This window comes from Podarcis pityusensis (genome assembly GCF_964106645.2).
Source record: "Podarcis pityusensis genome assembly, chromosome: 6".
NCBI classification, from domain to species: Eukaryota; Metazoa; Chordata; class Lepidosauria; order Squamata; family Lacertidae; genus Podarcis; species Podarcis pityusensis.
In genome coordinates, this window is record NC_138030.1 from 47,840,879 (window position 1) to 47,851,042 (window position 10,164).

The window sequence follows — 10,164 nt, forward strand, 5'->3', positions numbered from 1 at the left end:
ATGACCTCAAGGAGAGTTTCTGCTGAGGCTTGCCTCTTCCTTTGTCTTTTGAGGCTTGCCTCTCTGTCTCTCTTTTTGCTGTACTAAGGATTTTAGTTTGAGGCTGTTTCTTGATGTTGATCACTCAGGGGAGAACAGAGCAAATAGTGTTCCTTCTGGATTGCTGAAGTCAGAATAAGGGACAGCCACTTGAGAACTCCTTTTCTGAACCGCTTGTCACTGACATGAGCAAAGGCATGCCTCGAGGGCCTTTTGCTTTTTTATAATGTTGATGATGCAAGTCTTTCTTGCCCTCAAGGTGAATATGCTCAACACTCACAGGAACATGGTGTACAGAGAATTTATAACAACTTTCCTGCCTGGCATAAGGCTTGCCCCTCTGCACTCTAGGAGCTCCGAGCAGCTATAATCTCTCCTGCATTATGCTTACAGGGAGGAATCTGGCTTGAACAACAGCCAGGTGCACATTGGGCCTCCAGATCCCAGTTCACTTTTCCTGGAAGCTAAGGATCCGAGCAACGGTAAGGAAATGAGAACTGGGCAACTTCTAAGCAAAACTGCAGAACTGTATGAATCTGTATTCAAAAATAGCCTTTAAAACTATGGCATGTGCTGTGATACAGTTCTTAATGTCACAGGAGATTTTCAAGATGAAGGGGAAGGGAGGGTGAGGGAGATGACTGGAATTGTTGTTGTGTCTCAGTGCTTTTTTCACAGTGTGGATATCTTGCTGAGGATCTGTGTCATTCATGGATAGACAAAGATTTTAAATGTTTTGTTTCCAATAAGGCTTTTAAACTAAAACTGACTGGGGAAGTTGGCTACTTAATAATGGACAATTGGTAATAGTCACAGTACTCTGTAAATAGTGAAAAATGTAGGAATATAATTATATCTGTTATGTAAGAGGTGATCATGCCATTTTCAGGAGGACTGAACACAGTAGTGTTGTTTCCATAAATCGCCATACTGGGCTGAGAGAAAACAAATTTAATGAAAGGCAAATTGCGATGGACAGAATTTGAGCAATGATAACATGATCAAAGACAAACAGGTACAAAACAGTGAGCTTCATTTCTCGTGCTTGGTGGTCCCTGGACTAAACAACATTGGACAATCCAAGATGCATGTGTTTAGACCCTTTACATCAAGTCACACATAACTTGGATGTCCAATATTGTTTAGTTTCTGTAGAAGTAATGTGGGGGCTGTTTTTACTTTTAAAACAGGCACAAGAAGCTCATGCTTTGATGATTATAGCAGTGTTGTGGAAGGGGGTGCTTAACCCTTTCTGCTCACACAGTTTCCCTGATCTCTCCCCCTCCCCCACTTTCTCCTGGATGCTGATAAGAACTTGGGGGAGGGGTGGCATAGGAGGGAGAGGTTAAAACCACCTCTCCTAGTTCTGCTGATATCAAATTTTGTGCCTGTTTGATGGTTTATTAAAAAGTCATGTGATCCATTTACAGATCTCCTGCATTGCATGTAGTTTGGACCCCCAAAACACAGACACCACTAGAATTTGTTTTTCTTCCTATAAAATTATCCAAATATTTATCAGAGGTATTTCACACAATCAAACTGACAGAGACTGTGAGAGAGGAATAGATTCTGAGCTAAGACGGGCACTTGCTGAAGCAGTTGTGTGATTGCCAAGAGGAATGCCACATACATGCACAGCTCAAAACTCCTCGTTTATGCTGTCACCAGAATGTCGCTTTGATGGAAGCGTAATAAATGTAGGTCACTGTGAACTGAGCCTTCAGGGAAGTGAATGCACAAAAGAATTGCTTCCACACATGTCGAAAATCAGCTGATTTGGTTCGTAAGGACTGCTCCAATTCACCATCAGGACCCTTGCAAATTTGAGATTAAAACCAACTTGAGTTAGGAATACCAGGCGTTTGTGTGTGGCACCAGTTGGGAGAAGACTGGATGCAACAGGGATGGTTCTTAGACTGAAAGCCCCCTCCACCTAGGTACAGTGATGAACACACTCTCTCTAACCACCCTCCTCCTTTGGACACAGAGCGTGACACTGACTCAGACAGCGACCTCTCCCTGGAGGATGACCAGAGTGGCTCGTACGCTTCCACCCATTCCTCTGACAGTGAGGAGGATGAAGAATTTCCTAGGGAGCCCTGCTGGGAAAACTTGCTGTGCCCCAACAATGAGAAGCTGCCAGCACACAGCACTCCAAAGGGTAATGCTGGGGACGGCTTATTATCATTATTTATTTATTTTATTCATTTATATAGACCCTGACCCACCTGCCAACCATAAGCTCTTTGGGTTCTCTACAACATAAAAACAATAGAAACTATTGGGGGGGAAAGCAGATTTAAAACACAGCTTCTGGCAGCTCCAGGGATATCTGAGCCCTCCTACCTGTGGACTGGTGGGATGGGGTCAGAATTTGCAGACCTTGATTTGTTTTGTTTTTTAAATGATATTTATTAAAATTTCAAAAACAAAAAATTACATAGTTAAAGAGAGAAGAAACAAGGGAAAATATATTAAAAAAGAGAGAAAACATACAAAATACAAAGTACAGAGAAAAAACAAAAAAAAAAACACTTAAAAACAAATTAATCCTTCCGTATCTTACATTTCATTTCCTTGCTTCCCTGACCTCCTCTCACTTCCCTTTTTTGTATTCCAGTTCAATTGGTTAATTCAGCAATTCCTTTCCCTCTTTGTTTATGTCTTAGTCCTTTAACTTAATATATTATAACTTTAGATTCTCACCTATTAACCATCCATTTTTACATACACCTTTATGACATTGCTACTAGAACCACTTAATTTCATTCTAACATCATTCTAACATTCATTAATTTTACAATATTTCTGTAAATAGTCTTTAAATTTCTTCCAATCTTCTTCCACCGACTCTTCTCCCTGGTCTCGGATCCTGCCAGTCATTTCCGCCAATTCCATGTAGTCCATCACCTTCATCTGCCAGAATTTGCAGACCTTGTGTTCAAACCTAGGTTTATTTTCTCTCTTTCCCCCAGTGGACAACCTCACTGGCCCTGGGAAACCTTACTGGCCAGGTGACTTTGTGACCACCGCTAGCGAGAGCGATGGGCATGTTGGCTCAGAGAAGCTGCGCGTGGAGCCCATGGGAAAGAACGACCGGCTGGGGCCCACAGAGGAGATGCCCAGAGAGAATGGAGAGACACAGACCAGGGACAGCATCTTGGGCTCGCTGCCTCACCCCACAGCCCAGCCCCAGAAAGGTAAGGTTTGACTGTGGGAGACCCCAACGCCCACTCACCTGCTCACCCATGAAATCTTAGAAGGGACCCCCTCCATCTGAGGTACCTTGCAGAATTGCGTCCTGGAATCCCAGTCCTATTCATCATATCAGTTGCAGAATTCAGCATCCTAAAGCCTCAGCCCAGAAACAGGATTCAAAGCAGTTAGTTACCTGGTGAAATTTCATGGGGGTGAATATGATTTGTGGGGCTCAGGGTGTGGTCAGTACACTGCATAGCTCCTTGCCCCTTGGCGTGACTGGAAGCTGCTCACATCCTTCTTCTTGATTGACATCATAAATGTGGGTGGCAGAAGCACTTTTTTATGTGGTGCAGAATAGGGACCCTGTGTCTGGAGTGCTGAGCATACTGAACCCTCATGCCAGGACTGTGGAACCTGTGGCCCTCCAGATATTGTTTGACAGCTAATGGTGCAGCAATAAAACTGCTAGCACATTTGCAAAGCTAAGCAGCGTCTGGTTTGGTTTCAAATTGGATGGGGGACCACGTGCTGAGATTCCTGCATTGCAGGGGGTTGGACTAGATGCCCCTTGGGATCCCTTCAATTCTGTGATTCTACAACTCCAACTTCCACCAGCCCCCGTTGATGTGGCCAATGGTCAGGAATGATGGGGAATGTTCTCCCGCAACATCGATTCCCCGCCCCTCCATTGCCCATACCCGGCTCCAGAAAGCCAGGATTGGCCAATTCCCCGTTCCATATTGGCAACCTTGCTACCTGGTGAGAACATTTCCCTTGACCCCAGAACCTTGTGCCCTCCTCAGGCATCCTCAAGAAGAAGTGCTTGCCGCCCATCAGTGAGAAGAACAGCATCCAGCGGATCCACAACAAGCTCTCCAGCTGCCGCTCAGGGATGGTGTCATCGCACGGCTCTTCGGGGAGCGACGGCAGCCGTGGGGGAGGGCCCCCGCGCCCCCGCCAGACGCTACAGGAGCAGCTCAATGGCCTTACGCCCATCACCATGAGCATAAAGACTGGCACAGTGGATGAGGACTCTTCGGGCTCCGAGTGAGTATGGCTGAGCCTTCTCCCTGGGGGGCGATGCCCTCCACAGCCCACTCGCCTGAGCCCGCCGCCTCTGTGGAGCCCCCTCGCCCACACCATGCCTGGTGCATCGGATCCTCCGGGCTGCGACTCTGCTGTGTCTCACCTGTCCCCAGGCTGTGCCTCTCTCAAAACGTCTCCCTGTCTGCTGCCTTGTAGCTCCTTAGATCCTTTGTAGCTTTCGCTAAACGTTCTTGCCGTTCCACTGGACCTTATTTTCACACGGGCTTGCTAAGAATCTCTACTTCTATTTCCTTTGCCTTTTCCACTCATGGGCTAGATCCTGACCTGGCACATGGCCAGGAGTGTACCTGTTTCTTCAGGAGCCACCCCATGCCCCACATCCCAATTTGGAAAAGGTGTCAAGGCAGCCTTAAAAAACAGGCTGTGTCAGCCGTCCCTTTGCCGCCCCTTGTAGGCTGGGAGGGGGGAGATTTATTGGAATGTGTGGGGAGCATGGGAACCAGTTTGCCCAGTGGGATATTGGGAGAAGATAGCATCCCGGGGCTGAGGCTAGAAGCTATAGATGAGGCATCCTTTCCTCTGGGCAATGGGCTCTGATCCTCTCAAATGCCATATCTTTTCCTGTGTTCTTGTAAGATGCTCAGGGACTGGGCACAAGCCTGCCTTGCAGATCCTGACTTGAGCAAGTGGGTTGGGCTAGGAGCCATCCTGACCCTCGGCAAGGCTGGGTGGATGTGGGGGGGACGGGGACGCTGTCCTATTCTAACTACTTCCTCAGCTCTCTGGCACTAACCCAGCCTCTCCTCCCTTCTCTGTCTTTCTCTCGTTCTCTCCCCTCTCGCTTCAATCTCGCCCAGATTTCTGTTTTTTAATTTCCTCCATTAACACGCGAGCCCCAGGGGGGGTGCTTTGCTCAAACCTGCTCACGACCATGCTCATGTGTTTGTGTTTCCCCCCCCCCGTCCCCCCGTCTCGCTTTGTGTTTGATCACTGAGCAGGAGCGATGAAACCTCAATCTGACGCCAACGCCTGCACCAGGCTCTGTTTCCCTTGTGCTTTGGCCAGTCCGGGAGCCAGGATTGCTCTCAAACCGCAGCGAGGAATGTTGTCTCCTTCAGCCCAGCCCGGCCCAGGGAGCCGGACCCACCATACCTAGTGCCAAATGAAAACCGAGCTGCCGCCCCGGCACCTGGGGGGGGGAGGGGAACAGCAGGTCCCAGGAGGCGGACCTGCTTGAACCGATGCACTTTGGATCATTGTGAAAACAGACAAACAAGAAACACAAACTCAACCACCTCCACGTCTTCAGGGATTTTCATGCTTTGTTGCCCAGTCTGGAACTGCTGTGTGTCTGGAATATTTTTCTCTCTTTCTTATCTATCAGAATTGGGCTGGGGGAGCCTCAGCGGTAACCACGTGCCCAGGCTTCTTGGAAATGCATTACCTGTGAAGATGCTTGCATATCTGACAATGGGGATGAGCTAGGAGCCTGTGCACTTGAAGATGGCTGCCGCCAGGGGGCACTGAAAACCGTAGGTTTTAGCATGAGAGGCAAATGTAGATGGCATCTTCCTCCTCAAATGGTAACTTGGAATTAAAGCCTGAGGGCGTGACAGACTTGGCCATGCGGGAGGGACCTGCATGAGACCTATGCTACCTGCCGCTTGGAGAAAGTAGGCAAGCTTTGCATTGAAGCTGACTCCTTCGGAGGCTCTAAGACCTCAGTTGCATATAAACAAAACCAGGAGAGAGCCCTCATCCCCCTGCTCTGCAGTGTGTGTGTGTATCATAATCATGCTTTTTATGACCCAGTAGCATGGGCTTAAGCACACCTCCCAAGGTGCAACTAAGGCATGGTAAAACAATGTGCAGGTCAGTCTCTGGCTATTTGGCACATAGGAAAGTTTGGAGCCCGAGATCTTGGTTGTGCCGTGCCAATCAACCATAGAACTGAGAAGGAAAAGATCGTCCAAATAGCTTTCCCTGGACTCTGTAGACATACACTAGCGCTCCCTGCAGGTGCGCAGTACCACCTCATCTCAAGGAAAATAAAAGGCTTTTCCTGATCTTACAGTTTTAACAGAGTGGTTGGATTGTTACAGAAACCCAGAGCCATTGTCGCAGGACGCGAATCGCCATGATGCTACCTACAGCCGTGGACTGGACAGACTTGCTGGGTCTGCTGTGGATCTAGCCCCTTCCCTGGGCCAGCCTCAGTGCCCCAGACTGCGCAGTGGGACCAGGGGCTTAGGACCTCCCCAGTGGGCCACTGTTGGCATCCGTGGAAATGCTCCATCCTGGACCAGGGCTAACATCCTTTTCAACCGTTTTTTGGTTGCGACAGCCACTCCTCTCCAAGCTCAGCCTGCCAATCCAGTGACTCGGCCCCGTGGGGATGCTCTGAGAGGCAGCCCACCAAGGTGCTGAGCGCCGTGGGTGTGGCCTGCTGAGCCGTCAGCCCATGCTGCAATTATTTTCGTAGACAATGACAAAAAGAAAAAAGTCCCACCTCCCTGCTCCTCTCAGCCAATCAGCACCTGGTCCACGTGCTGCCAGGCTGGAGCCGGGATGCTGCCTTGATGTCTCTCAATAGCGCCTGGCTCTCATGCCAACAGGGTGCTGCCTTTCTGCCTCAGAAGCCTTCATTTTTCTACACTCAGCCAAGCCTGATGCCTGCTCATAATGGGGATTTTCATGCTGGGTCCTTTTGGAAAGTACTTTTTTATAACGTTCCTTGGGGTGGGGGTGGGGGGAGAAGAGAGATTTTTCTGATAAGGGAGTTGGGGGAAGAGGGGGAGGGCGGCCGGGGGAAGAGGGGTGAAGGCACTGTTTATTTTGATGTTGTGGGTTTTTTTTAAAAAAAAAAATTGACCACTGCTGAAGGATGTTCTAATTTAAAAGAGATGGAAAGCCCCTTAGGGGGCTACATCTTTAGATTCGTAGCAATGTTAAGTCTCATTAGCCGGGGCGCAAGATATGATGCGCTTGAACTGACTTGGTCGAGGTTTGCACAATGAGGAGTTAATTGAGACTTGACCATTGCTATGGTCTGGCTTGTCAAAGGATATGGTTCCAAAAAACACCCCCCAAGGCTTCTGTGTTTGTCGCCTCTAGGAATCTTGGCCATTGCCGTCAGGCCTTTTTAGTGGCCTCTGTCCTTGCCAATTCCTATCCTTTTCTTGGAATGTTTTAACATGGATGTGATTCTCATGAACCTGTGTAATGTCAGCCTGGCACTTTAGCAGCAGCCGCCCACAGCGCTAAGCAGACAAGGGGCTCAGTTCCAGCCTCTTTAATACATGGATTAGCCAGAGAGAGTCTTGCTTCCAACTAGTGTCCCCGGTAAGCCCATTTAAGTGAAAGGAGAAACTGGTGTTTCCCTCGCTTCTCTATCCAAAACAATAGTATCTGACTAATTTCCACCTGCAAGTCTATGCTGTCTTTGACATCCAGCCCCACTTGGGACAATTTATTCTCATATCTAAAGCAAAGTGGAGACCTATATTGAAATAAGGGTGGTCCAGACAGGCAAGGGCCCACAATTCCCCTTGTGTGATGCTATCTGATGGGTATTCCAGCACTAAACACAGATCAAGCAATCTCTGGACTTCCTGTCTCCTCCCGTAGGTGACCGAGGCTTCTGAGCACAGGGAACTGGGTGCAGCCCTTGGTCCTTGCTGGTCTACCAAATCATCTAGAACAAAAGCTGCATGTGCTGATCAACTTTAGACACACGGAATTATCAGAACCAATTCAGAAGTGGACTAGGAGAGGCAACAAGAGGCGCTTACCCTCTCAGACTTTGCATTGCTAACTCCAAGCGAGAGCAAGCAACGTCCCGGATCTCTAGACTCCAGTGAAGTATCTGCAGAAGTCGAGGAATACCTTCTGTGGTGCTGAATTATGGCTTGGAGGGAAGACCAACAGTTACTGTTACCATGTCTTCCATAACACCGCCCCCTCCCACAGGAAAAGCTGGATGCATCTCTTCCTGCCAGCATTTGCCAAATATTTTCTCTTTCAAGGTTACATGACAAGCAGCTAGCTAGCAGGTGCAGCCATTCCTATTACTGAAGCTGCATGCTAGGAAAAGCTTCACCTGCTACCTTTTTCGCTTGCCACGAGACCAGGAAAGACACAGGAGTTGTACTAGGGGGGAGATTTCAACCTGCTCCCCACCCCAATCCCTACAGTACCTCTAACCTAAGGTTTTAGTCTGCAACCCCCGTGCACAGAATAGTCTACCGTACCTTCCTATGCAAGCTCTTTCTCACGTGGAGAAAGCGCTAACTGAACAGATCTGAAAAGCAGTATTGAGGAAAGAATTATTCAGCACAAGCTCTCTCGAAGCAGCTGTTAACTTCTAGAACAAACTGTCTTCTGCCCCATTACTCTGTCCAAGACGGGGCAGAATTGGAGCGGCGAGGGCATGTCCCTCCATTTGTGACCAAGTGTTAATGAAACCTTTAAAAGCACCAGAGATTGAGGAGGCAGCAGCTCCTAGACGAAGCACCATGCAAGAACTCAGCTTCTGCTCCATTACTGCAATTTGCAAAATCTTAAACCTGCCGTCCGCAGAGAACCTGTTTCGCCCATCTATAGAATTTATGTGTTTGGCGTGTCTGCATTTTAATTTATTTTTTTTTTACTGTTATCTTTTTGATGTGTATTCTTATATTTACTGGCAACTATCTGCCTGCTGCTGTGCCATCCTAGGGGAAGGGCTGGGACAAATTAGAGAGTCAAGGGGGTGAGAGGGGGTGGAGAGAATACCACCACCTTCCTTCGAACCAGAAGTGTTAAGTTAAAAGGTATGTGAAGTCGGGAAACGTCTAGGGAAGTGCATGGAGAAGCAGCAGCCTACTCCTGGTTAATCATCTTAAGCTGCATCCTATAGAAGGCACAGCCCGCCACATGGATCTTCCACCTGGGAGGTTAGGTAGATTGGCTGACCCTGTGGCACTCAGTCGGGGGGGATGGGGAACCAGTGACTCTACAGATGCCACTGGACTCTGCCTCATCCCTTACCATTGGCCATGCTGGCTGGGGCTGGTGGGAGCTGGAGCCCAGCAACATCCCTGTTCCTGCACTAAATGGACCATATAATAGGAGTCGAGAGTCTGAATGAACTGGCACCTGCAGTGAAGTTGCATTTGCTGCAGACTTTGGCTCTGCTCCTTTGCACAGCTCACCACATCCTTCACTTCACAGCCACCACCGTCCCCACCTGAGCACATGTCCTTGTGGACTCAGTGTGTCAGTATTAGCTCCAAAGCAGCCGACTTGTCAATCCACCACCTTCCTCTGCAATAGCCAATGGGGTCATTTTCAGCAGAGCTCAACCAGAGCCAGATACAGTTGCCTCCTTTTGCTGGTAGGGCACCAGTGCCTTGGATTGCTGCACGACAGACAGCAATTCAACAGACGTCTTTTCTGTTATTGTATCTTCAGGCTGGAAGAAGGGAATGCTACACCTGTTGGATTTCTGCCTGCCAGGTAGCTATTGAAGGTGCTGAAGCGTTACCAGGAAAGAATGGCAACTCTACTTTTCCCTAAGAAGCCTAGCTCTTCTCCCTTTTAGCAAGCCAGGGTGTAGGGGGGAGATCAGAGGGGGGAAATGTGGTGGTTTCATGGTTTCACCTTTTGGAGGAACAAAATGTTTTAACGACTGCTGTGATACTGGCTCTTCCCTGGAAACAAAATAGTTGAAGTGTACAGGTAGGGTTGTTAATGTAAATACTGTAGGGTTCATTCCCCTTACCTACTAAACAATAAAACCATAGTTCTGTGCAGGTGACTTCATTTCAGTTCCACACCCACACCTTGTGCTAGAGACCAATAAGCAAGATTTGGCAGAGCTGAAGCTCTTGAGTT

General features: G+C 48.4%; 1 protein-coding gene across 4 annotated transcripts in view; it reads left to right on the forward strand.

Moving 5' to 3' along the window:
* CELSR2 (cadherin EGF LAG seven-pass G-type receptor 2) overlaps positions 1–10,080 on the forward strand; it is a 113,745-nt gene extending 103,665 nt beyond the window's left edge. The window contains exons 31-35 of one of the 4 annotated variants that reach the window (XM_081010504.1): positions 433–521; positions 2,030–2,203; positions 3,018–3,242; positions 4,047–4,290; positions 5,148–10,080. In XM_081010504.1, the coding sequence (XP_080866630.1) occupies positions 433–521; positions 2,030–2,203; positions 3,018–3,242; positions 4,047–4,290; positions 5,148–5,175 (760 nt within the window). In that variant the 3' untranslated portion in view covers positions 5,176–10,080. The remainder of the gene's footprint in view (positions 1–432; positions 522–2,029; positions 2,204–3,017; positions 3,243–4,046; positions 4,291–5,147) is intronic. The other 3 variants (XM_081010506.1, XM_081010505.1, XM_081010507.1) reach the window with 3 other exon arrangements.
* The last annotated feature ends 84 nt before the right edge of the window (positions 10,081–10,164 follow it).